This window comes from Mustela putorius, unplaced genomic scaffold (genome assembly GCF_011764305.1).
Source record: "Mustela putorius furo isolate JIRA1106 unplaced genomic scaffold, ASM1176430v1.1 tig00003909_pilon_pilon_pilon, whole genome shotgun sequence".
Lineage (NCBI taxonomy): Eukaryota > Metazoa > Chordata > Mammalia > Carnivora > Mustelidae > Mustela > Mustela putorius.
In genome coordinates, this window is record NW_025422057.1 from 26,661,332 (window position 1) to 26,688,934 (window position 27,603).

Sequence of the window (27,603 nt, forward strand, 5' to 3'; positions counted from 1 at the left end):
GAAGGGATGAACTAAGCACAATTTTTAAGGGGTTAGCACCCAGCTGTGGGTAGGGGAAAATGACTCAAGGCAGAGGGGTGAGCTGAGCTCCTCCGAATGTTGTCTTCAGAGAACCGATCCTGGGTCAGGCTGATGTAATGAGACAACCTATTAGAAGAATCTCAACAGAAAATAGGTCAGTTTCTTCCTATCTCTTTAAGAATTAGAGGCTTCATTTCCGCGCCTGCGCATTGAGAGAGTAAACGCCTCTTTTTCACCCTCCTATCCCAACCCTATTGCCCCAACTGGCTGCAGCCTCCTCCCATACTCCCCTTCTTCAGAAGAGGTAATGGTCCGTTCCAGAGCGCCAGGCTTGTTTTAGAGGGAGGCAAACATAAATGGTACGCTCCATTACCTTCATTACCTTCCGCTTTTCTCGTCTCCTCTGTTCTATTTCCCCCTACCAAGTGAAGCTCAATAGGCTAGCCCAAAAGGAGGAGGGGGAGTCGGGCTGAGAGGACCGGTCTGAGCCGGTCTCCGGCGCAGGCGCAGTGCGGATAAACAGGAAGCGGGCGGTGGAGGCAGTGTTGGAAGAGACCTAAGGGCTTAAGGGGGCGAACGGCGGAAGAACTAAGATTTTCCGGAGGCACTAGAGGCTAACTGCAAGCAAGAGACGGAGGTCTGGCTATCTGCCTCCAAGGGACGAGAGGTCGCGGCCTCGCTCTCCGCTTAGGCTTCTGGCTCCCCAGCTTAGGCAGAGGCAGCGGCTGACAAAGGGCTAGCGCCGGTGCCGCCGCCCTTCTCATCCGGGCATTCGGGTCCCTGCGGAGAGGGGGGGGAAGGGTAGAGGGGGAGGGGAAGGAGCAGGAAGGGCGCGCGCTTGGAGCCGAGGCCCTTTCCAGGGCTCCGGGCCGGCGGCCCAACGGACGGAGGCCGAGGAGGACCTGCAGAGGTGGCGGCGGCCGCGGGCAGGAGGATGGTGCAGAAGGAGAGCCAGGCGGCGCTGGAGGAGCGGGAGAGCGAGCTCAACTCCAACCCTGCCGCCTCCGCGGGGGCATCCTTGGAGCCGCCAGCAGCTGCGGCCCCTGGAGAAGACAACCCAGCCGGGGCCGGGGCAGCAGCGGTGGTCGGGGCGGCAGGAGGGGCTCGGAGGTTCCTATGTGGCGTCGTGGAAGGTGAGCGCTCTGGCGCGGGCTGGGCGACGGCGTTCTCCCTCCGGTTTCGCCCCAATACTAACACAACCTCTCTTCGTGAAGGGGGTGCTTTAGGAGGTCTTAAAAGGGGGTCACTTTTTTGCCCCCGAAACTTGACCTTCCATAGATGAGGGGAGAGGTGAGACGGTGGGCAAGTCTTCCTGGCGCTCGCTTCTCCCTTCACGTTGTTATGCAGCATTGAATTCTCCTCCGGCTATTAACTGGCCTGACCCCACCCGCCCTGAGCTGGAGCCAGGCCTGCTCCTGCGGAGGCGGTGGTAAGGAGCCTGGTGTTAGGCTTGGCTCTGAGTTGTACGTCTTTGTACCTCGAGATCCTGTTCCCTAGCGTGGTTTCTTCAAATGATAAAACGTATGTAGTGCTGCTGTCCTCACCCTTTGGAGAAACAAAAAATCAACCTACACAGATGTGCTTATATTCCTGGAGTGAAGAGACGCACAGTTGGGCCTAGGGATTTACAAATTCCTTTTGCTCAGTTTTTTTGTTTTTGTTTTTTGCTGGCCGGTCCGCATGCCCCCACCCTTTGGAGTTTCTTTAGCAGCCTAGAAAATTGTCCTTTGCCAGCTGCTGTGCTTTGGCTCTGGGGGATGGAGCTTTGGCTTTAATAGTATCAGAGATAGAGAATTTGAATTTAGGGACTGCAGAGAGGATTAAAAATGCCCTTCTGATTGTACCGTCCCATTTCGAAAAAATGCCGACCTTTTTTTTTTTTTCTTTTCTTGGTTGTTGGGGAAAATGGCGTGAAGACTAACACAGTTTATGAATATAGTGCATAAATGATCTACTGAACATTATATGAAATCTCCAGTTACTTGCGTTATTGATTTTTCTTGAATACAGAACGTATTTTAATTTTTAGAAGTCTTTGGGCCTACCTAGACTTTCCTAGCTGTTTGCTTTATTTGTTGTCTCTAATATATAATGGTGTGCATAGGGGTAACCCTGTATAAAAATTAGTCTTTACAGAAACCCAAAAAGGTATGGAGAATTAGAAGGGTTGCCCTATTGGTTGAAAGCTTCAGCTTTTCCAACGTTAGCATGTATATTCATTTGAAGGATGGGTGGTGGTTGTGGTTGTGGTATTTTAGATAAAGCTTAATTACAGGGGAGAACAGATTAATATGTAGCTACAAGTAAAGAGTGAAATAATTCACAAGTTAAAGGTCTTGCAGAATTTGGGGGAAAGACAGAATGGAAAACTATATATATATGATTGGAGTCCTTGTTTTTGAAAACATGATTATTTTGTGTGACTTAATCTGTTGGTGTATTCTTTGGGCTTGTTTCCGTGCAGGGAGATTCTAGAAAAAGTCTGTATTTTGTCATCACAGATTTTGGGGTGGAAGGTTGAGAAGGAGTGCTAGGGGATATATAGAAATCTTAGAGCTAGGCTAGAATGAAGCTAAAGAAGCTTACCTGTTAAATCTTAAGCGATTACGGAGAAAATCTCGTGGTTTAAGTAAGCTGTTGTTTTTTTTCCCCAGAACAGTATTGAAAGGGAACTACTCAGAATAGAGTTGTCGGTCATCTATTGTTCCTCCTCTCTCTGTATGTATGTTTTTTTGGTGACTGAGCACCTGATTTGGGGGGAGGGGTAGTTGGTTGGTCCCATTTTTAAAATGAGTGAAGAAAGGAAATTCTGGAAGCACTGGCAGGATTCCTTATTAAAAATTTTCTTTCTCTCACAGACCTTTTGTTGGTCATAACTCACGTAATAGCACTATTTCCCCTTTGTGGTGACAGTTAACCGAAACCATGAACCTGTCAGCAAAGTTAGGGTTTCTGAAGACAAAATGTTTCTTTTATATATTGGAACAACTCTGAAGGAGCATATAATGGCTGTTCTTTAAGAGAAAAATGATAAGGCCAAGTGTAGTAGGAAATCTAGAAAGACTTGTGTAATATTTACCAAATGTGGATGCCTGGGTGGCTCAGTGGGTTAAGCCTCTGCCTTTGGCTCAGGTCATGATCTCGGGGTATCTTGGGGTCCTGGGCCGCATCGGGCTCTCTGCTCGGCAGGGAGCCTGCTTCCTCCTCTCTCTCTCTGCTGGTCTCTGCCTATTTGTGTTCTCTGTCTCTCTCTGTGTCAAATAAATAAATAAATCTTAAAAAATACATACATTTACCAAATGTTTCAAATTGTAAGCGGGAACACTGAATTGTCAAGATTGAAAGTGCTGTAGTTTCATCTGTAAGTATGCAAGGAGTTTTTGTGTGGTTGTCATTATTTTTGTTTGTGGTGCAGAATAACCATCCTGTCTGGCGATTGGAGTTTAATGCATTACAGAAATTTCAGTTTTAGGTAGTCTCTTAAGTAGACTGTGTGTGTGTGTGTGTGTGTGTGTAGAGCATTTTGTGTTCATGATACAATCTTAGTATATGTGCTGCTGAAGCCAGCACTGTCTTCGTCATACAATCTTAACCATCCTCATGGTACTCTTGAGAGGTTGTCTTTACCTCTTTTAGGTGATTAGACTGAGGTGGAAAATAAAGGTTAGGTGAACTGTTACGTCTGATTAGCACACAAGGGAGCTGCAAATACTAGTTTGGTGCTTATACCACTACTTAAGTCATTCCTCTGAAGATTTGTTTCCTGCAGTTTGTGTTAGTAGTGCTTTGCCCTCCCCCCAGCCCCCTTCTGGGACAGTGGAGCAAGTCACATTCTTGAATTTCCAGTCGTGCAAACCTTTGCTCTGGAATTGAGACAACTTGAGATTTTCCTATTTGGGCCAGCTCCACTGTTGAATTTGTTGTGAAAATAGTTTAAGGCATTTTGGACCCTTTTATTATATCAGGAACTTAAAAAAGTGATCATTAAATTAGTTCAATCAGATTTTTTTCTAATTCTCTTTCTGATTTTTTTTCCCCTGCCTTTTTACTCTCGAAACCCCCCACTCTAAAGGCAGTTTAACTTTTTAAATCTCTCAGGTAGTAATTGTCAGTACTAGTGGTTTGGGATTTCTTTGCTTCCCCTCTTCCACTTTTGTAAGATTGAGATCTTTTAAAAAGTTAGATTTAGGGGCATCTAACCCTAACTGGGTCAGTCATTAGAGCATCCAGCTCTTGATCTTCGTCATGAGTTGTGGAGATTACTTAAAATAATGAAAGGTTAGTTTTAAGGGCACCTGACTGGCTCAGTCTGGGGAGCATGTGATTCTTGTTCTTGGGTTTGTGAGTTCAAGCCCCACACTGGATGTAGGGATTAAAAATTTTTTCTTAAAAAGTTAAATTTAAACCTATTTGGTCTTTTGGCAGTGAAAAGAGATGACGTTTAGGCGTTTTGAAAGTGACTGTTGTATAAGTAATGATTGTTAATGGTAGAAAAGAATTAGAAAATTTATCTAAGCAAAAAGGGGTAAAAGTTTTGTCAGAGACACCTTAATGTTTTATTAAATAGCCTTCAGATGCTGGTATATTGTACATGCTTTTTTACAAAATGGAATTGTATGTTTTGTAATGTGCTTTACTCAACAGTTTACCACATTTTGAAACTTGAAAATAATTTCATTCTTACTTTGACTCTAGGATTTTATGGAAGACCTTGGGTTATGGAACAGAGAAAAGAACTCTTTAGAAGGTAAATTTTTTACTTTCTGAAGGAGAGTCTTAAACCATTAATGTTTCCTTTTGTTTGAAGAAAAACTAACGAGGAGTAGGCCGGGTGCATTTTGATGATTTCTTAGTTGCAGAAGTTAATTTTGCCTTGGTCTGCTACCTCTTCTTCACTTATGTCAGGGATTTTCAAAGTTCCCTGGGGAAGCAGTAGGTTTTGGGCTTCACCTGTGTCACTCAGAGCTGTTTTTAAGACTTTAATATGTTGGGGCACCTTGGTGGCTCAGTTTTTAAGACTTTAATATGTTGGGGCACCTTGGTGGCTCAGTGGGTTAATAAGTCTTTTGCCTTTGGCTCAGGTCATCATCTCAGGGTCCTGGGATTGAGCCCTGCATCTCTGCTCAGCAGGGAGCCTACTTCCCCCTCTCTCTGCCTGCCTCTGCCTACTTGTGATCTCTCTCTCTCTCTCTCTCTCTCTCAAATAAAATCTTTAAAAAAAAAAAAAAAGACTTAATATGTTAACATTTCTTGGAATACTGAATTTTTTTCTACTGGATTACAGAAAGGTTAAAAGCTGCTACCCTAGAGTAGTGTTAGCTGTTTAGCTAACAAGAGTAGTGTTAGCTAGAGTAGTGTTAGCTGTTTAGCTGTTAGCTGTTAGCTCCAAAAAAGAGAAAAATTGTGATTTATAGCCTATACTTATTGCCTATTTATACATATATAATCTTCTTTCCCCTTAAAGGCTCCAGAAGTGGGAATTAAATACATACTTATATGCCCCAAAAGATGACTACAAACATAGGATGTTTTGGCGAGAGATGTATTCTGTGGAGGAAGCTGGTAATCTTTTTCTTTTTAATCCATAAATTCATAATGTGTAAGAAAACAGCTATATTTCAAATGTAGTTGTACAAAAATTATATTGCATTTTCTCTTTGCAGGTAGTTTCCTTTTTTTCTTTCTGATAATTCTGTGTGAGTTGTAGTGTAGATTGAAAGAGTAGCACTAATTGCGCAGCCATGGTGTGATTCATGGTTATGCCAGTTTGACTCCCACCTGTTCTGTAATCATAAATTATACTTTATAACTTTTGTCAGTGGTCTGAACAGTGGGCCACTGGACAAAGAGGTGCTGAAACAGAGCTAGGCCTAGGGCAAGGCAAGTGAGGTGCCTGCCTTGGATGCACATTTTAAGGGGCCCCAAAAGAAATCAGTGGTCAAGATAAATAATATCCTATGCAAGTTTTAAGCCAAAATTAAGGCAAAAAAATAAAAAATAAAAAATACATGAACAAGATACCAGAATTTACTTAAGTAAAGACAGATCAGTATTACTGATCCTTTTGCTTCAGACGCAAGTATAGCTTGGTCTTGACCACTTGATTACTTGTTCTGCCTTTCTTTAAAATAAAGACTTCCCCCTAGTCTAGGCTTAACTGAAGTGAAAAGCCATCACAAATTATCCTTGCTATGTGTCATCTTACATTAAGTACATAAAATTTGTAAATAAGGTAATACATCACAGCATCTCCTTATAAATTAGATAAGTGGTACTTTTCTTTGGGGACATGTAAATGGAGAAACATTTTTATATTTGGAATTAAATGGTATACACATAAAGCTAACAAGATACTTGGTTACACAGAGCAGCCAAGGCACTGAAGGCAGAAAGTTTTCTTAAATTATGAAGAAGCAATTAAAATGTACTTCATCTCCATCTAATGTTTTTGCTTACTACTCTATCTAATTTAAGTGTGTGTTCAACTTAATTATTTTTTGGTGGTGCTGGTAATGAAATTTTATGTGATCAATAATCAAAATATAGTCAAATGACTATCTTGAGATACCACTGAAAGTTTTGTAAAGATACATCCTGTGGTATATAGAAGAGAATTTTATTTTACTTAGGAAAATTATCACATTTTAAAAACTTAAAGGATAAGGATCATTAAGGCCGTTACTTAATCCTGCTTAAGAACATGTTTTTCTTTTTTTCCAAATTATAAAGTAGTTATGTGTGGATTTTTTAAGAATTTCAGTTGTTCAGAGACTGCAGAAACAGAAACCGTATTAAATACTATAGGAAATAAAAATGGTTTTTTTTTTTTTTTTCAGTAAGAGAAGTGCTTAATTTAATATTAAGAGAAATGGCAGCGAAAGGAAGAGAATGCTTATTTATTTTAGGATGACATTAAGTCACATGAGGTTTGTGGCATTTTATATAGCCTGTTGTCACATTGGATATGACAGTCCTGTAAAACTTAAGGAATTGTTTTTTTCTTGAGCTATTGCAAACTGGAGAGAATGAACTCTTCTCTTTAGATGAAAGGTGAAGGTTCTTTTAGTTTTCTGTGCTGCTTTCTAAATACATGGACTCTCTTCTTCAGAGCAACTTATGACTCTCATCTCTGCTGCACGGGAATACGAGATAGAGTTCATCTATGCGATCTCACCTGGTTTGGATATTACCTTTTCTAACCCCAAGGAAGTATCTACATTGAAACGCAAACTGGACCAGGTAACTTCATTACTTTTTCATTATTTTCCCCTAAATCAGTATTTGAAACTAAACGCTTTCTGAGTTGCTTTTATGACATTAAAAGGAAACCAAATTTTGGGGTGCCTGGGTGGCATGGTTGGTTAGTTAAGTGTCTGAACCTTGATACCAGTTCAGGTTCTGATCTCAGGATCATGAGTTCAAGCCCCTTGTTGGGCTCCACACTGGGCATGAAGCCAGGTTTAAAAAAAAAAAAATAAGAGGAAACTAAATTTATACTTCTTTGATTTTGTACAACTTTTTAATTTTAATGTTCTTCATAGAAGGATATTTTGTGAATCAAGAGAGCTTTATTGTGGTGCCTGGGTAGCTCAGTCATTAAGCGTCTCCCTTCGACTCTGGTCATGATCCCAGGGTCCTAGGATTGAGCCAGCATCAGGCTCCCTACTTGATACAGAGCCTGCTTCTCCCTCTCCCTCAGCCATTCCTTCTGCTTGTGCTCTCTGACTCTGGCTATCTTCCTGTCGAATAAATAAATAAAATCTTTTTTAAAATGCTTAGAAGTGATGCTTAGAAGAATGCTGATAGGGTCCATTTCCAGAGATTCTTAAACTGACTTGGGGTAGGAATACGGACTTCGAATGGGGACTTACCTCAGAATTCAGGTTGTCCAGAATCATATTTTGAGAAGCTCTGTACATATTGAGTACTTGACTGGATTTGTGACCAAGGTTATAGCAGCAGTGGTTTTACATGTTAGACATAAGTTCTATCGGTTGATACAGGCAGGAAGTGTAATTCAGTCTGGAAATGGTTGGCTGGTTTTCCAAGATTAGAAGGAAAACGGACTAGGTAGACATGTAAACTGTGGTTTACCATTGAGGTTTACCTCTGTAAACCTGTTGGTAAACCTCATTGGAATCTACATTCTGCTTAACATAACATGTGCTGCATACCACAGGGTCCTGGGATCAAGTCCCCCATTAGACTCCTTGCTTAGCAGGGAGCCCGCTTCTCCTTCTGCCTGCCACTTACCTGCTTGTGTGTGTGCATGTGCGTGTGCAAGCACATTCTCTTTCTGACAAAATCTTTAAAACGAAAAAACAAACCTGCCTATATTTTCTGGTAAATTTTCTGATACGTAATATATACAGACCTGTGCATGTTTCTTTCGGCAAATGTTTATTTATTTATTTATTTATTTTAAAAGATTTTTCTATTTATTTTGTGGGGGGAGGGGCAGAGGGAGAGGAAGGGAGACTCCTAAGCAAACTCCACCTTGATCTCAGAGCTTGCCTTGGGGCTCAGTCTCATGATGCTGAGATCACAACCTGAGCTGAAACTAAGTTGGAAGCTTAACCAACTGCACTACCCGGGCACCCCAGCAAAAGTTTATATTATTGATGGCATTAAGGTAATTAAAAATTTAATAAGGAGGTTAAGTTTCCATGAACATGCCTTCTTCTTTTTTTTTTTTTTTTTGAGAGAGAGAGAGAGACTTTATGTGTGTGTGCATGCACATGGGGGCAGAGAGAGAGTTTTTTTTTTGTTTGTTTGTTTGAGAACGAATCTTAAGTTCCACCCCAGTGCAGAGCTTCATGTGGCTCGATCTCACAATGCTGAGATCATGACGTGAGCAGAAATCAAGAAGAGTCACCACTCGACTGACTGAGCCAGTCAGGCTTTTTAAGAGGCTTTTTTCCTGTTTGTTCAAATACTACTACTGTGTTCCTTCAGATTCATGGATTAGTTAAATTTATGTGCAGAGATTAATTAAGATCATTGTGTCTCTGAGACCAGAACAGGCCTTGCTTTTTCGCTTCTTGAGTTCCCATGTCATTTGTGTTTTTGTATTTTTCTCTTTGTTTGGTCTTCTGTAATCATCAGCCAAGGAGGTAAGATAGGCCATATTGTTGAAGCTTTGTTGGAGCATACTGCATTCAAACCCCAAATAAAATGTTTCCTAAACTTGTCTAGCTGTTCAACATAGAAAATATAAAAACAATAGGTTTGGCTTTGAACATCCTAAGGAAAATGTTTGACTTTTAGGTACAACTATTGTCTGCTTTAATGTTTGGAATCCTGTTTTTTATGTAACTCTACATCCTGTGTGGGTTTGCAACTCAAGATCCCGAGATTAAGAGTTGCATGCTCTACTGATTGAGCCAGACGCCCCTTTTATTTTGACTCTAAAATGAGCTGTTAAAGGGACACCAGGGTGGCTCTAGTTGGTTGAGCGCCCGACTCTTGGTTTCAACTCAGGCCATGACTTTGGGGTCCTGGGATTGAGCCCCATTTCTGTGTTGGGCTCCCTGCTCAGCAGGGAATCTGCTTATTTCTCCCTCTCTCTGCCCTTACCCTGCTTGCATGTGCATACGAGCTCTCTCTCAAATAAATGAATGATCTTTTTTTTAAAAATGAGCTTTTACAACATCTTGGTTTTTTGTTTTGTTTGTTTTACCTTTTCTAGGTTTCTCAGTTTGGGTGCAGGTCATTTGCCTTGCTTTTTGATGATATTGACCATAATATGTGTGCAGCAGACAAAGAGGTATTCAGTTCTTTTGCTCATGCCCAGGTCTCCATCACAAATGAAATTTATCAGTACTTAGGAGAGCCAGAAACTTTCCTCTTCTGTCCCACAGGTATTGTATATAATAGCTTTACATTTAACTAGTTTTCTTGAAATACATCACTTTCAAAGAATCATGTATGGGTTTTACTGTGTTGTCCCCTCTCCCTTTGGTGGTTTATAAAGTTAGGAATTATTTTTCTAGAAGACATTTCTCAAGGCCTTACATTGAAGAACTTTTAGGGACTAATAAATGGCAACTGAACAAGCAAAAGATACCATGTATTTTTAGTACTGGAAGTATCTGAGCAGTACATTTTCAGGATTGAAAGAAGGATAGTATTATCCAAACGAAAAACTAGGAAAAGGCAAATTAACATTGCTTTTAACTTAGTCACTTCTCATTTCCTCCTACATGTTCCTTTTTTCTGCTTGTGCATATCTATATCCTCTTTCACTCTTCCCACTTCCATCTGTGCTCTTATATCCAGTAGTCAGCATAGAAAACTTGCTAATTTTGCCTCCCCCTCCCCCTCTCTTCCATTGAAAATGTATTAGCCTCTTTTAGTTCCCTCTCAAAATTTGGCTTATAAGAAATTTCCCCGACTTTATTTTATTTTATTTTATTTTTTCAGGAAGAGATAAGTTAGTCCAAGAATTTTTAGTCTGAATTTAGCTTTGTATGTCTCTCTTCAAGTACTGAGCTGTGAACCTTCTCTCAGTGGTCTGATACTACATGAATACTCAAATCATGTTTTGTAAGATTATAGTGGGAAATATTTAATTCATTGTGAATTACAGTTTACTTGCAGTTGAGTACTAATAGTCATGGACTTAATGTTGCATTTTTTCTGTTAGGATATTACCAGTTTGTTTTTATTTGGCCTGTAATTGTTACTGAGAAATGTAAGCAGTTCAGAAGTATGTAGAAAATGCTAAAAAATTCCAATTATTTCTTTAGTAAACTTTATTTTTAGTGACTGTGAAGATCATAAGGATCGATCTGTATTATTGGAGGAAGAATATTAGATTTATGAATTCAGTTTTTTTTTGAGTTGATTCTTTAGTGAACTACCCACTTTAGTTTACTTCCTTTGGGACATGACATGAAGGTTGTTTATTATTTGGATGAAAAGAACTTTAAATTGGTAGACATTTTTCTTCCCCATTTAAAGACGCATGGCCTTTTTATTCCTGACTATTTTATTTAATTTTCCCTTCTACATTCAGAATATTGTGGCACTTTCTGTTATCCAAATGTGTCTCAGTCTCCTTATTTAAGGACTGTGGGTGAAAAGCTTCTACCTGGAATTGAGGTGCTTTGGACAGGTAAGTCTTTAAGATTTATACAGTAAAACTTTAGGTAGCTAGAACTTTAAAAAAACTGGTTGTTCTGGTTAATTGGATACATTTTGAAAACTGAGCCTGAACCAGAAAACTTTGTTGTTGAAATTCTCTTTCTTTTATGAAGTATACATTCTTTATTTAGTATAAAAAACATCTTTGAGGATTTTTCAGTGAATCTGAGTATTGGTTGTTGATAAACAATAGGGAACTGGGCTAAAGGGTATTGATCTCAGCCTTAAGAGAGTTTTATTTTATCAAATGAAAGCCATCATGCTGAATTGTCAGCTAGTAATCACCATGCTGTATTATAATGGAAAAATAAATTGTTTACATGAAGATTTATTTCTTAATGTATCAGTTTGAGGAAGGTCCTGCACAAACCTCTTTTTACTATTCTATATTCTAGAAATGTGATCTGAGGAAATGCTGGAGGGTCGGTTGGGTAAAACTGAGTTAAAAGACATATTGTGTTACTTTTAAAAGAAAAATTGTCACAAAGTGTATATATAACTAAATACAGTAAAAAGTTGAATGCAGTATATTTTGAGGATTCACTTTGAGGGTCTTTTAACAAATGATCATCGTTTCTAGGTCCTAAAGTTGTTTCTAAAGAAATTCCGGTGGAGTCCATTGAAGAGGTTTCTAAGATTATTAAGAGAGCTCCAGTAATCTGGGATAACATTCATGCTAATGATTATGATCAGAAGAGACTATTTCTGGGGCCATACAAGGGAAGATCCACAGAACTCATCCCACGTTTAAAAGGAGTCCTTACTAATCCAAATTGTGAATTTGAAGCTAACTATGTTGCCATCCACACCCTTGCCACCTGGTACAAATCAAACATGAATGGAGTGAGAAAAGATGTAGTGATGAGTGAGTACACTGCTTTAATCCCTGACTTTGGAGGGGAGAGCTGGAGTTAAGTAGAGCTATTGGCAAGTGTGTGTTCCTTTGTCATCATAATCCTTGAGAGGTTTTTAAAGTGTGTTTTTTAGTTCTGTTACATACAATGTGATAGGCTGAGTGGCTTTGGACAGATTACATAATTTCTTGGCCTTGGTTCTCTGCTTTCCCCTTTTCCCCGGTTCTTTGCTTTTAAAATGTGACTTAGTCTTTGAAATCTGAGTACTAGACAAAGTTGTCTTTTGAGTGTTCTTGTTATCCCTAGAATATCTCTCATTCAGTTGGTGTTTTCTGGTGATTTTTATTAAATGGGATATTTTATTTATTAGAGAGAGAGCAAGCACAAGCCTGAGGAGGGGCAGGCAGAGGGACAAGCAGACTCAGCAGGGAGCCTGATGCGGGACTTGATCCAAAGACCCTGGGATCGTGACCTGAGCTGAAGGCAGACACTTAACCAGCTGAGCCACCTGGGCACCTCACATTCATTGACATTGCAACACATATTAGGATGTGGCAAATGCACCTTTCTGGCACGAAGATGGAAAGAATAAAGTAGTCCCAACTTTTGAAGGACATAGTCTGGTTTTGAATGAAGCATATAGGTGGCTGTGCTATGGTTTGATAAATGCTGAGGTACCTGTCTTCAAAATGCTGTGGGAATACAGAGGAAAAAGTGATTACTTAGCTAAGCAATCTCACAGAGGAGGGAATACTTAAACTGCACCAGAGTATGAGTAAGGGTTGGTGGGCAAGGGATGAAAACACTGGACACTGAAAATTTGAAGTTACCTGAATTTTGGTCCATTTAGGAAGTATGGAGATGTCATATTATGATGCTTGAGTGTGGTATGTAGTCGTATAGTTGTTTTTTCCGGAGTTCTGTACTCCTACTTCCAGATCTGTTTATTGGGTTAATACCTTCCATTAAAGCTCATTGTGGACTCTCTTAAAAAAGATTTCAGTCGTCTTTGTATACATGGCACCTATTCTCTTTTTTAAAAGATTCCATTTATTGGAGAGAGCACAAGCAGGTGGAGCAGCAGGCAGAAGGAGAGGGAGATGCAGGATTCCCACTGAGTGGGGAGCCTGACTTTTGGGGTTTGATCCCAAGACGCTGGGATCATGACCTGAGCCAAAGTCAGGTGCTTAACGGACTGAGCTGCCCAGGCACCACTCTACGTCCTATCTCTTTTAAGGCAGAGCATGAAGCACTTAAATGAGTAGTAGATAATTAGCCAAACTGGGCCAAATGCAGGGAAATAGGAAGGAAAGCTAAGAATAGGAAGGTTTTGGATATTCGTATCCAGAATTCAGACCTTATCTTTTCTAACACATCCTGGTTCGGAGAGCTTCATTATATGCTGCTTATCTGTGCTCATATTTGGGTTCTCTGTTGATTTTTCACTCCCCCCTACTCAATACAGTACTAATTTGCTTATTTTTTCGTGATCTGCCCATTATAGTTATAAGCCCCTTGAAGGGCTTGGAAATGTTTTTTTATGGAAATTATAGTGCCTTAAACCTCACATTCCCAATGATTGGTACTCAGTGAACATTTATGAATGACTTTTCCAGTGATTCTAAACATAGTGTTTCAAGTGGGATGTTATATTTAGCAGTGTATTTAGATGACCACAGGTGAAGTGGTTCAGTTAAGGTTGTGTTTGCATTTTTATGTTTAAGGTTTGTTCTTGTTCCTATTCTTTGTTTCGCTAGTTGTACTGTAATAATTGTTGTTTGCATTTGTTCTTCTCATCAGGAGGCTTTTTGTAATCAAAACTGTTTTTTGTGTTCTTTTCTTTGCAGCTGATAGTGAAGACAGTACTGTATCAATCCAAATAAAGTTAGAAAATGAAGGCAGTGATGAAGATATTGAAACTGATGTGCTCTATAGTCCACAGATGGCTCTAAAGTTAGCTTTAACAGAATGGTTGCAGGAGTTTGGTGTACCTCATCAGTATAGCAGTAAGTTGGGCCCTTCTTTTAAGGGGGTTAGATTACATGCTTGAGTCCTAAAGTAAACATTTGCTGTGCCTGTCATAGGCCCACCAAACAAAATATTATTTAGGAAGGGATCTAGAGAATAAGGTCTTTAAAATCTTAACCTTTGGTCTTAAGTAGCTTTTAATCTTGATGGAATGCTAATTTGTTTTAAAAATACCTCTTCTGTAATAATTGTTTTTACAGCTAGATCTTCAAAAGAGAAGATAATACATGTTGGCGTTTTTAGGGGATGTTTATTATATTCCTTTTTTCTCTCTTCCCTCTCTACCTCCCTGGTGGTTTAGAGAAATTGTGCTTTTCTCAGGGCTCAATATTATTTAGAATCTCAAATTGAGGCTCCAGTTATAGATACAAGAAAACATTTCTCTAGATCTGATTTGTTCTGTTTTCTAACTCTGATTATCTTTGTGGTGATTTGTCTTTGTAGGTAGGCAAGTTGCACACAGTGGAGCTAAAGCAAGTGTAGTTGATGGGACACCCTTAGTTGCAGCACCCTCTTTAAATGCCACAACTGTAGTTACAACAGTTTATCAGGAGCCCATTATGAGCCAGGGAGCAGCCTTGAGTGGTGAGCCTACAGCTCTGACCAAGGAAGAAGAAAAGAAACAGCCAGATGAGGAACCCATGGACATGGTAGTGGAAAAACAAGAAGAAACAGACCACAAGAATGACAGTCAAATACTAACTGAAATTGTTGAAGCTAAAATGGCTGAGGAATTAAAACCAATGGACACAGATAAAGAGAGCATAGCTGAATCAAAATCCCCAGAGATGTCTATGCAGGAAGATTGCATTAGTGATATTGCCCCTATGCAAACTGATGAACAGACAAACAAGGAGCAGTTTGTGCCAGGTCCAAATGAAAAGCCTTTGTACACTGTGGAACCAGTGACTTTGGAGGATTTGCAGTTACTTGCTGACCTGTTCTACCTTCCTTACGAGCATGGACCCAAAGGAGCACAGATGTTAAGAGAGTTCCAGTGGCTTCGAGCAAATAGCAGTGTTGTTAGTGTCAATTGCAAAGGAAAAGATTCTGAAAAAGTGAGTATGCTTAATTTATCCTTTTTAGCCTGGGTGGGTCCCCATGCTGTGAAGATATGGAGGAAGCGTTTAATGAGTATGTTGGTAATTCTCTGAAATTGAACACATCTTAGAATATGCTCTGTAAAGTGGACGTGGACTCTGCTGATTCTGGTGCATAGACTCTCATAGAATGAAGGAAAGTCAGAGTTGATTATTTTAGGAATATTTGTCAGTTTAGGGAGACACAAACTTACTGCTTGTCTAAAGAGTTTAAGCCCATTGATCCTTTAATGTTTAGGGTAAGTTGCAGGTACCTGATAATACAAACAGTTTATAATATGTTTTAGGTTATTTTGTTTTTTAGCAGTTTTTTGAGTCATATTTTTATTGATCTTCAATAGATTGAAGAATGGCGGTCACGAGCAGCCAAGTTTGAGGAGATGTGTGGATTGGTGATGGGAATGTTCACTCGGCTCTCCAACTGTGCCAACAGGACAATCCTTTATGACATGTACTCCTATGTTTGGGATATCAAGAGTATAATGTCTATGGTGAAGTCTTTTGTACAGTGGTTAGGTAGGTGCACCAGGAATAATCTCTCTTCCTCAGATATATTGTCCCTTAAAAATGGAAAGAAAAAAAAAAAAAGATTATCCCACAGGGAGAAAAATATGTAAGGAATTGGCAAATTTCCAACTCCGCTTAAATTCTTTGCTTAGATTTCTTTTAAAGGTATAGCCATTGTTGGCAAACTTGAGATGCAAGTCTCCGTAAATACATCAAATTGATTTTTCTCCCTTGGGCTAATTCAGCAGAAATATCTTTAAAATGTGTTAGAAAAGTACTGACTTTAACTTGCTATGACTGAATGCTTCCTGGATGGAACCCTGTCTAGGGCTTTATCTGATTTGGAGATGAGACACTATGAATTATGACTGTAAGCTCTCTGCTGCTTGCTGTGTCTTGATAACATTAATTGCTGTGTTTAACAGAACAATTGCTGAAATGACCTAAGGGGCCTGGCAAGAGGAAGCTATCCTCCCAGCCCTGTGCGCATGCGAGCTTTAGTGGTAGGCTATTCTGGTGCTACTTGGTATTATTTCACATGGCTTTTTGTTTATTCCTCTACCAAATAATTGGTTTTAGCAGGGGATGAAAATTGCAATCTCCTAAAAATTCTCTCCTTCATTAAATGGACTGTCTCTTGAAAACTGATTTTTTTTTCTTTTTTGGGGAAATTCTCAACAAACTTGGTAAAAAGCACCAGCATGGCCAAGTTTCTCCAGGGACCTCATTTCATTTCCAGGTTTCAATCCAGCTATAAGGAATATGTAATGGACTTAACATACAGCACACAGCAGGCAGCAAGGCTAACTGACATGTCATAGTTTTCATAGTAGTCACAAATACTTTGATGGGTTACTTGGTCTTGGTTGTGAAACAGATGAGTGTGAACACTGTGAGCTTAGATTAAGGAGTAGTAGCAGTAAGATTTCTCACTTCCTGCCTATATACTTTGGGATTCTCAAATATTAAAAAAAAAATAATAGCTTTCCTTAGAAACAACTAATTAGCAGTTAAAAGTAGTGTCCCTGTTACTTTGAAAATATAGAACTTTGGGTTTCTGTATATTTAGCACAACAGATGGAGAATTTTTAACTCTTGTTAAAAGGCTCCAGGACTCCTCTTCTTTGTGATATCTATGTCTAGGCTCAGGAAAAACCTCTATATTGGTTATTGGATGACAACATTTGCCTTCCAGGCTTCTGGCCAGGGAGTTAAAAATTAAATCTCTTACAGGGATTTAAATCCTAAGTTTCTAGTCTGAAATCTGGATTCTTTTTTTTTTTTTTTTTTTTTTTTTAAGATTTTATTTATTTATTTGACAGAGAGAGATCACAAGTAGGCAGAGAGAGGGGAAGGGAAGCAGGCCCCCTGCTGAGCAGAGAGCCTGATGCGGGACTGGATCCCAGGACCCTGAGATCATGACCTGAGCCGAAGGCAGCGGCTTAATCCACTGAGCCACCCAGGCGCCCTGAAATCTGGATTCTTGAGTTTGGGAAAGTATCATTTAAAACATTTGATACTGAGTTTTTAAATTCAGGAATTACTAAAAAATAAATTTTTGATTATATACAGTATTGTTTCTGCTTCCTCTCCGGTTTTATTTCTGTATTGTGCAAATACGGGGCAGTTTCCCAAAATGTGTAGCTAGCTATTGTGCATTCAAGGTCAGAGCATCTTAGAAGTTTTAAGTAATTGTCTTGCCATCCACATAGCTTTACAAAAAGCTCACAAGGAGAATATTTTCATGGATCTATAGTAATTTCAGGGAGTTACTGAGTAGAACCCTTTGTTTTCCTCTTCTCTCCAGTCCAGCTGGCATTCAGTCCTTTAAAGAATGTGGCTATGCAGTTCTTTTGATTACTAACGACTTCTATTATCTTCTTCCCCATTGTGTACAGATGGGAGAATCCTCAGCACAAGTGTCTACTACTATTGGATGGACAGCGGCAGATGTTCACAGCGCGTCATGATTAATTAGTTTAAATTGAAAGGTTCTATCTGTGAGGTAGCTCAGATTTAAGGGCAGTAGACATGAACTGAAGTCACGTTTGCGCAGCGACTGAGGCATTAACCATGTTTTCATTTACACAGCTCTTCGTACATGCAGCTTTTTATTGTAATAGTTGGAAGTGCTAGTTATGTTGTAGTCTCAAAGTGGGGGGTAGGATAAATTGGCTGATCTTAAAGTTTGAGAGTCTAGTTTTTTCCTGCAGTGTAAATTTACACTGAGCTATGGAATGGGGCATGTTCTTTTAACCTCAATTTTGACCCTATTTCATATTTATTTTACAAATTTACATACTATATATGTTTTCTTAAAGCACCCCTACCCCTAAAAAAATGACAAACCTGGATATAATCTCTTAATGGGCCTGAATTGTGAACAAAAAAAATGGTTTGCTTTGGGACTGTCTGACTAGCACATTATATCTTGTACTGATGAGACTGTTAACTTGAACAGGAGGTAGAATGCTGTCTTCAAATGGAAAAGAACTATATTGCGCTGCTTTATCTTGTCAGAAGACTAGGCAGGTGCTTTTGATTTGGCCTCCAAATAATTTGCTTTCCATTATTTCTTGTTAGTTTCCTTTATTGCCTCTGAAGTTGGCTAAGTCATGGTGACCTTAGTGCTGACTTCTGGACCTCAAACCCTGCCACTCTGTGCATGTGTTCAGTGTGCTGCAAAGAGTATAATGGTCAATCAGAAGAGCCAGATACTGTCATACTTTTAAGAAAAGTATGTTTTAGCTCTGGATAAATTAGGAGCATCAATTGGCTCTCCTTAGTTTTTAGAATTTGTCTGACTGCTATTAATATTAACCAAGTCTGAATTGGATTGTCTTTCTTAGAAAAAATAATTTTCATTGTATTTTGTTGTCACCTTACTGAACAATTTCTTTTGTTTAGTCTGCTGACCTTAGTTTTCTGACAAGATTAATCCCGTCCCTCCCCCTTTTTCCCTTCCTGTACCCTTCCTCATAATGTAAAATGTGACTTCAGACAGGTTTAATTCCTTCATGGGCTGTGATAATAAAATGTCTTATCTAATTCATTTCACTTCATGATTACTGTAATTTCACTACAGAACAAGCAGCTGGCTTGATTTTTTTTTTTTTAACAGCTGTATCTAGGGAATATATAAACTTGATGACCCAGATAGACTTGAGACTGACTTTCCTTCCAATAATTAAAGGGTAGAACTCTTTACAGTGATTATTCATTAATCAAAGGAAGAAACATTGGTATTGAAATTAAATTACATTACAAATAAAAAAAAATTATTATCACAGCCTTGTCCTGAAACCCTGGATTATTATTGTTAGAGAGCTATTTCCACAAAGTGTTTGTTAGTGTGTTGGACGTTTGAGACCCCAGGAAATCCCCTTTCTCGTAACGTTCTCCGCTTGGATCTGATCTCAACAGGGTGTCGTAGTCATTCTTCAGCACAGTTCTTAATTGGAGACCAAGAACCCTGGGCCTTTAGAGGTGGTCTAGCAGGAGAGTTCCAGGTATCAATATGAATTCACAACTGAATTGACATTTTCTTTGTTTTATGAGAAACCTTATGTTGCGCATCAGATGGCTGGAAGGATTGGTCTGCCGAAGGCTTTCTAGTCCCAAATTCAATTTAGTTACATAGCTGGATTTTAAATCAAATTTTCCTCCTCTTTCACAGTAATTTCTGAAGGAGATGCTGCCAATTCCCCCCGCGCCTGCGAAGCGCAGCGGCTCTAGGTATACACTTCACATTGTTTCTTTGCAGGTCGCACACCATTTTAATCTGCGCCCGCAATGCACAATGCGCGCATGCTTGTCTGCCAGTGGAAACTCCATGAGCAAAAAGGATGGATAATATGCAAGTGAATGGTGAAAGGACTTTTGAATACTTTCCCAGTTACCTTAAAAATAAAACTTGTACTCTAACGAACAATCTGTTAATGAAAATTTGAACAAAATAAGCTTTTGGTGTTGGAATTTGTTCATGGACTTTTCAGGTGCTCTACTTTTCTCCCCCCAACAGGTGCTCTGCTGCGCGCAGCAAACTGAAGCGCATTGCTTTGGGGATAAAGCGTCTCCTGGACAGATAACCCTCTTCAGACCAAACCTCTCCTCCTGACATTCTGTTCTGCCATCTTTTAGTACAGAGATGGTCTATATAAGATTGGTTTAAAAAACAATAGATTTGTGATACTGGAATAGATTTTTTTTTTAACTATAAATTTAAATCTCCATTAATATGCCACTAAAGCTATGTAACTCAATTTGGGTAATTTCTATTCAGAAGCATCCCCTTCCCCCAGCAAAGAGGTGTTTATTTTAGTAAAGCATAGTACACCCCTCTTCTTCAGGTCTGCCTGCAGTAGCCAGTTAATGTTAAGTTGGTAATCTGCAGTGCACACCCATTTAAAGAAACGGATATCTTCCCAACACTAATCCATCTCCTTTTTGTTTCTTCCCACAGCGTTTGCTGCCTATTGATGGGGCAAATGATCTCTTTTTTCAACCACCCCCACTGACTCCTACCTCCAAAGTTTATACTATCAGACCATATTTTCCTAAAGATGAGGTAATTGTCTGCCTACCCACTTGGTATATGGTTATGGTGCTCACTTACTATTTTCCTTTGAACTCCCTATTTCAAAAAAATCAGTTCTGGTGTGTTTGCAGCTATAATGCTAAAATTGGAATGATAGAAGAATGGTAGCATGACCCCTCTGCAAGGATGGCATGCAAATTATGAAGCGTTTCGTATTTTATTTATTTGAGAGAACATGAGAGGGGGGATTGTCAGAGGGAGAAGCAGATTCCCTGCTGATCAGGGAACCCAATGAGTGTTGATCCAAGGACTCCAGGTTCTTGACCTGAGAAAATCTTTCTTTCTTCAGATAGGTACTTTAGGTGGAAAAGTTAACAGACATTGAACACCCGAGGGGGTAATACTTGAGGAAGAACCTGATAAGGAACTTAGATTCGTAACGTCTTCACCTAAGGCCTTCAAGTCTTCCTTTATGAAGATCAGCTAAACTGTATTTAGAGTTGGAATTAATATAATTAGTGTGTCAAAAGATAGGTTGTCTTTCACTGATTTTCTCTATTAGTATTCTGTAATTTTCAGTTGTGAAGTGTCAGTAGGCTGTTGATAATCAGCTTACAGGAAGCAACAAGTCTGTTTAAAGACAGCATTTTTAAAACATTTTGGACAGTACAGAATGGAGAGACTCAACAACATTATATGCTGCATTTTGAATCCACTGCTTAACTACCTAAAACTGTCCCTTGTGAAGCAACTCTCTATGTTTACTATAACCATACTGTTTTCTACTGATACAGCAAGCAGGATTCTGTAAATGAATTTTTATTTAACAGCTGTGATATTTATGACAGGCCAGGTGTTTTGTTATTCCCTGTCTTAGAAGTCTAGTCTAACTTACGAGTCCTAGTGCTAAATTCTGTTGCTATTTTTCTTGATGCGTTGTTTAACTAGATTGTATTTTCAGGCTTCCGTGTACAAGATTTGCAGAGAAATGTATGACGATGGAGTGGGTTTACCTTTTCAAAGTCAGCCTGACCTTATTGGAGACAAGTATGTTATGAAGTATTTGGATTTGTTGAATTTGGGAATAGCATTTCATAGGTTAATAGGTTGAGGGGAGGTGATGATTAGAAATAAGGTTTTCTAGAAATCCCACTTTAGTTTTAATAAAATTAGAATATTAATGTGCATTTTCAGTTTCTTAAACCAGATGTAGTTTCCATAGGTTGCCATTCAAGTACATTAGACCTACATCACTGAAGTCTAAAATTTTGTGTTATAAACTTATTCTGACTTCTTTTCTTCTGAGCAGGTTAGTAGGAGGGCTACTTTCCCTCAGCCTGGATTACTGTTTTGTCCTAGAAGATGAAGATGGCATATGTGGTTATGCCCTGGGCACTGTAGATGTTACCCCCTTCATTAAGAAATGTAAAATTTCCTGGATTCCCTTCATGCAGGAGAAGTATACCAAGCCAAATGGTGACAAAGAACTCTCTGAGGCTGAGGTAATAACAGGTTTAGAGTTACAGTACAGTAATTTTTCTTAAAGTAAGCAGATATATCTTAAAAATCTCAGTACTTTCTAGATTCCCTACAAAAAAGAATTCTTGCTGCTTATTCTTAAGTATACTTTTTTTTTAACATCAGCTTTTCTTTTTTAAGAGATTGTAATTTATTTGAGAGAGGGCGCACATGCGGGTGGGGGTTGGAGGGAGGAGCAGAGGGAGAGGGACAAGCGGATCTTATTTCATGAGTGGACCCTGAAACAGGGCTGGATCCACAGAGACCCCTGAGATGTCAACCTGAGCCAAAATCAAGAGTTAGATGCTTAACCAACTGAGTCACCCAGCCCCCCCGCCTTAAGCATGGCATTTTCCATTGTTCCCTCAGCATTATGGAGTTGTGTTTTTTTTGTTTTGTTTTGTTTTTTTTAATTTTGAAGTGTTACAATACTTCCTCAAGTAAAAATAAAATAATAGACTTCTTTTTTCCTCCCTGTTTTGCATCACCAGACTTAAATGGTCCCTTTGGGGATTCAGGACAAGTTTAGGTAATTAAAATCTCTAATTTGCTTCTTTGTCAGGACGCTCACTTGCCTTCTCAGTACTATATTTCTCATTGTAAATAAATAAAAGAGGTGAGCTACTTAGAGCGCATTTCCAGATATGAGCACTTTTTTTTTTTCCCCCAAGTAAGCTCTATGCCCAGCATTGAGCCCAGTGCAGGACGTGCTCTCAGAACCCTGAGATGAAGACCTGAGCTGAGATCAAGAGTCAGATGCTTAACCTTCTGAGCTACCCAGGGGCCCCCAAAGAGGAGCACTCAGCCCTGTCCCAACTTCAGTGAATTTTTCTTATCCTCTGCAGTTTTCTCTCCAATTATTTTGGTTTATACATCACATATGTATATTTTAAAATAGTTCCTTTTTGATAATGTTTATGCTCAAAGTAAATACATTTAGGTATATATTTGGACCCTTTGATTTGTGACATCGTTTTTCTTCCATGTTGTTCCTCTTCCCCTTTTCTGAAATTCTTTACTTTTCTTCCCCATACAAATTTACTTATGTTCTCTTACAGTTTATTACTACTTCTTACCTTCTGCCCCTAGCCATATGGCTGTGTAATAAGAGGATGGTGTGGAGTAGCCTCACTTACTCAGGATTACATAGATGATATTATAACCACAGCATGCTGATGATTGAGCTCTTGATGTTTTACTGTTTGTATACCTGATCATTATAGTTCGCAGCATAGGAACGTAAAAAAATGACCAAGGTGTCTGCTGCAACTTTTTTTTTTTTTTAAGATTTTATTTATTTATTTATTTATTTATTTATTTGACAGAGATCGCAAGTAGGCAGAGAAGCAGGCAGAGAGGAGGAAGCAGGTTCCCTCCTGAGCAGAGCCGGATGGAGGGCTCGATCCCAGGACCCTGAGATCATGACCTGAGCTGAAGGCAGAGGCTTTAACCCACTGAGCCACCCAGGCACCCCAATATTTTTTAAATGTACATTTGTGCAAGCAATACAAACTTTTTTTTTTATAAGATTTTATTTATATTTGAGAGAGAGACAGTGAGAGAAAGCATGAGAGGGAAGAAGGGCAGAGGGAGAAGCAGGTTCCTGGTGGAGCTGGGAGCCCAATGTGGGACTCCATCTCTGGACTCCGGGATCATGACCTGAGCGGAACGCACTTGCTTAACTAGCTGAGCCACCCAGGTGCCCAAGCAATACAAACTTAAATTTTGTTTAAATTTTAACTATTTTTAGATTTATCAAAGATAATACAGAGTTCCTGTATCCCTCACCCATTTTCTATATTTGTCCAAGTCTTAAGAAACCAATATTAGTGCATTACTGTAAACTCCACATTTTATTCACCTGTTTTTCCACTAATGTCCTTTTTTTGTTCCAGAATCCAATCCAGGACACCACATTACCTTTAGACAAACTTTAAGAGTGAAAATGCTAGAGTTATAAGCTAATTAATTCTTCATGTGATAATTAAATGATGACTGGAAGAGTTTCTGAATGTGACTCTCCTTTTCCTATTGCTGGGTTCTGTAGTTGGGGTATAGATATATAATGAGTAGCTGCTGCTAAAAGTCAAGAGACTCTTTCAAATTTTTACAGAAAATAATGTTGAGTTTCCATGAAGAGCAGGAAGTATTGCCAGAAACGTTCCTTGCCAACTTCCCTTCCCTGATAAAGATGGATATTCACAAAAAAGTAACTGACCCAAGCGTAGCCAAAAGCATGATGGCTTGCCTCCTGTCTTCACTGAAGGCTAATGGTGAGTACATATCATGTAGTTGTTGGTGTTTGAGCTAAGTGGGGACAGGATAAAAAAGAAGTAAATTACAGTGAATTTACATTCCCCTCCCCATCATTTTTGGTTTGGCTTCTGAATTATTAGTGGTGTAAGAATTGTATGTGTATTAATAGTTGGAAAATGCCATTCTTTTACACTACAAATGCTTATTTTGAGCTCCATTGAAATGAGAAGTGAACACATGAGGTTAACTTTATTTTGCCAGGAGACTCACTATGATAACTGAAAATTAAATGAACCTTTGGAAGAAACTACATTTAGGAATGCGGAGCTTGAGTTTGTTTGCCATTTTCAACCTTTGGATATACTTCTTTATATTAGTGGTATGAAACTTTTCTGTAAAGGACTAGATAATAAATATTCTAGACTTTATTTTTTACTTATTTTAAAATACACTGTGCCCAACATGGGACTTGAAGTCATGACCCCAAGATCAAGTCACATGTCTCTGCCTAGTGAGCCAGCCAGGTGCCCCTATATTTTCTTTCCCTTTTTTTTTTTTTTTTTTTTTTTTAACACAAACCTTAAGTGTAGAAAACTATTTTTAGTTCTTCTGCAGTACAAAAATGAGCAGCTTGTTTGAGACCAATCCTTTGAGGGTTGCTGATAAGTGGGAATACACTTGTTTGCATCTTTGTTATCATTTAAGTCAGTGGTGTCCCCTTTGTGGAATAATTTAAACAACTCTCTGAAGACAGCCTAATTCTCAGTGTTCTTAGGACAGAATCGTGCCAGGTATATGAGGTATGTCTTAGAATATACAACATATTCTGGTTATATTGGTTTGTGACATGGGCTGGAATGGCCTTTGCCCTATGGACCCTTCAGAGATACTTTATATTAAAAACATTAAACAGAGGTATTCTTTGCTTTGCTCCATTTATTTTAATTTGAGGCTTCTTACAGCCTTTTCCTCAGAAAGATTTTCTTTCTGGGGAAGAGTTTCACTGACAGTTGAATTTTTTTTACATTGAGGTATTTTTGACAATCAAGAATTGTATATAGTTAAGGTGTACAATTTGATGATTTGAAATACATCATGAGTAATCACCACATTCAAGCTAGTTTAACATATCCATCACTTAGGATAGTTGCCACTGCAATATTTGGTATTGATAAATATTAATATTCATTGAATATTAATAGGAATTTAAAAAATTATATGAAATTTAGGGGCTGTTGTAGACAAGGTCCTGTTATCATCTGTTTGAAGTATAATAAGGATTCTTCACAATTCCTGTCCGTAATTCTAACTGACATTGACATTTTGAATATTTGTTTCATTTCTAGGCTCCCGGGGGGCTTTCTGTGAAGTGAGACCAGATGATAAAAGAATTCTGGAATTTTACAGCAAGTTAGGCTGTTTTGAAATTGCAAAAATGGAAGGATTTCCAAAGGATGTGGTTATACTTGGTCGAAGCCTGTGATACTTGTTGGCACTTTGAACTGTCCGAAAGTCTCTTAACTTAACCTGGTGGGTGGTGGTTGGGGTCTTCATACAGTTCAGCCTCTGGAATGGCAACAAATCAGCCAATTGGGATTAGAAACGAAGACTGTGTAAAACTTACCCATCACACTTTGAGATTACTCACTGGTTGGAAGATAGTATTGATGCAAATCCTGTTTGAAACAGATGTGGGCCTCCTTTTTGGGTCTTGTGTTAGGTGCCAAGACCTCTTTACATGGGCGTATAGGGAGGGGGTCTTCAATAAATGGTAGTCAGCACTGTGTTCTGCATCCAGTGTGGTTGCATTTCTCATCTGATAGTAATCAAAATCATTTGTCATCCTCTTTGGCTTATTGAATGAAATGTCTTTCATTCTTTGGGGACATGGCAGAAATGAGAAAGATTTCGTAGGTTTCAGAGGCTTCAAGGTAGAGATTCCAAGTGGGATGATTGTGGCATAGTTTTAAGCTGAATAAATGATTTTAATTTGGGGCGGTTTTTCTGCTCTTTGTAAAGCCATGACCAGTTGTCTCTTGTAGTGACCATTGGTTCAGGCATGTTGTGCTTTTGTAGGGACAAATGTGCAGTTGTTTGTGGCAAAAGCTTAAAAATGGCAAACTTGTAAATTTTTGTATATAAACTAGCTGTAACCTGACTGTCGTTTGTGTTCACTGTTTTTGTAATTTTTTTCCTTTTGAAAAATGAAAGGGTGTGGTTCAGGATGGCACTTTGAATAATGTAAATCAGTGGAAGATGGATTTTCTTTACTTTTCCCTTTTTTTTTTTTTTTTTTAAGAAGTTGTATTATTTTTGAAGTGCCTCCCACCTAGGGCTAGGCCATGACCACTTTGGGTACGAGCCTAACTTCATGGGACTCAATCTTTTGCAACGTGCAGTCACTTCTGGAAATTAACCTCGATGCAGGTCAGCATGTGAAATGTTAGTTTTGACATCTGTCAAGTAGGGTTCAGGGACTGATGGGTCCCATTTGCCCTGAGATCAGTTGTCTTTTAATTTCAAGACCTGTTACAACTGGTTTTATTAAATCAAGAGTCTTTAATTCTTGCATGTTTTTATCTAATTTTTAAACAAATGAGCACACTTTAACCAGTGACTTAGAGGCTACCCCCCTTTTCCCTCTTTAACCACAGATTATGAAAGGTTTGGTGTTTTTAGGGGTTCTGAGCATGAGGCTAGCAGGTAATCTCTGCAGGATTCATTTTTTCATCATGGCTGGCTGACTTCCATAAATTCAGAACAGGATTTTGTTATCTTGTTTCCCTGCAGTTTTGTTATCAGCTGTTTTACTTTGAGCTGAGGTGGGAGGGGCAAGGAGAAGGAAACTTGAAACATCTTCCTTCATGAAGTTCATCGGTGTGGGCTTTTGAGACTTAAAGCATCATACCTAGTGGTATCTAGTGACTTTGAACCAGGGCCTGTGAGTGTTCACTGAATGGTAAGATGAAGGGAGGGGGAAGAAGGAGACCTTCATTTTCAGGGTGGAAACCTTTAATTGATAGAAGGGTATGATGTTGGAAAGCTGGAACCAAGTTTGCATTTTAAAGGGTTAAGGGAAGATCTCTAGAAGATACTGTTTAAAACAGCTTAGTGCCACTTGGTTGTCTAAGTACATTTTGTATGCTAGTACACAATTGTATCATTTATCTGGAGGATTTCAGGGTATACCTATGGAATCAGGATTTTTAGCAAGTTAGCTTGTGGTTTTCTCTTGGCTTATAATCATTTGGCTGGTCCTCTGGTCATAGATGCTAACTGTGCAACAGATGTCCAGGCCTGTACTTTGATCACTCTAGGATGGTAAAGTGCTATGCTCTCTTCTGTGGTTATGAATATTTATTAAGGTTGGAATGACATTTTGTTGATTGTTTAGATCACAGCTCAAGTTCCTGTAGAAAACGAACTGTAAAACTATCTGAAGACCATGCAAGAGGCAAAATAAAACTTGAAGTGAATGTGTGTGGTGGTGTACTGTGTAAACCTACTTCTTGTTTCTGCCTGGTACTTTTCTCCTGCTTTTCATGCCTCACCTGCAAGGAAGTACTCTCCACACCTATTTCAAGTTAGGGGCTGCACTTTCCCATTCCCATCTTCAGTAAAAAGACTTCCAGATTTT

General features: G+C 39.1%; 1 protein-coding gene and 1 non-coding gene across 3 annotated transcripts; both read left to right on the forward strand.

The window, feature by feature from the left end:
• Window positions 1-27,442, forward strand: OGA (O-GlcNAcase). 2 transcript variants are annotated; one of them, XM_004749433.3, is made up of 17 exons: window positions 1-175; window positions 882-1,154; window positions 4,717-4,768; window positions 5,486-5,583; window positions 7,130-7,260; window positions 9,710-9,881; window positions 11,039-11,137; window positions 11,747-12,031; window positions 13,868-14,026; window positions 14,493-15,106; window positions 15,490-15,664; window positions 19,079-19,164; window positions 20,118-20,222; window positions 21,154-21,239; window positions 21,502-21,694; window positions 23,824-23,983; window positions 25,313-27,442. In XM_004749433.3, the coding sequence occupies exons 2-17, from the start codon at window positions 956-958 to the stop codon at window positions 25,447-25,449; spliced, it is 2,751 nt and encodes a 916-aa protein (XP_004749490.1). In that variant the 5' UTR covers window positions 1-175; window positions 882-955; the 3' UTR covers window positions 25,450-27,442. The 2 variants fall into 2 exon arrangements, with proteins under 2 accessions (XP_004749490.1, XP_004749491.1); XM_004749434.3 differs by lacking the exon at window positions 1-175 and adding an exon at window positions 304-380.
• Window positions 20,310-20,412, forward strand: LOC123388812. Its single transcript, XR_006603315.1, has one exon. It is a non-coding gene; the product is annotated as a U6 spliceosomal RNA (small nuclear RNA).
• Window positions 27,443-27,603: the final 161 nt, after the last annotated feature.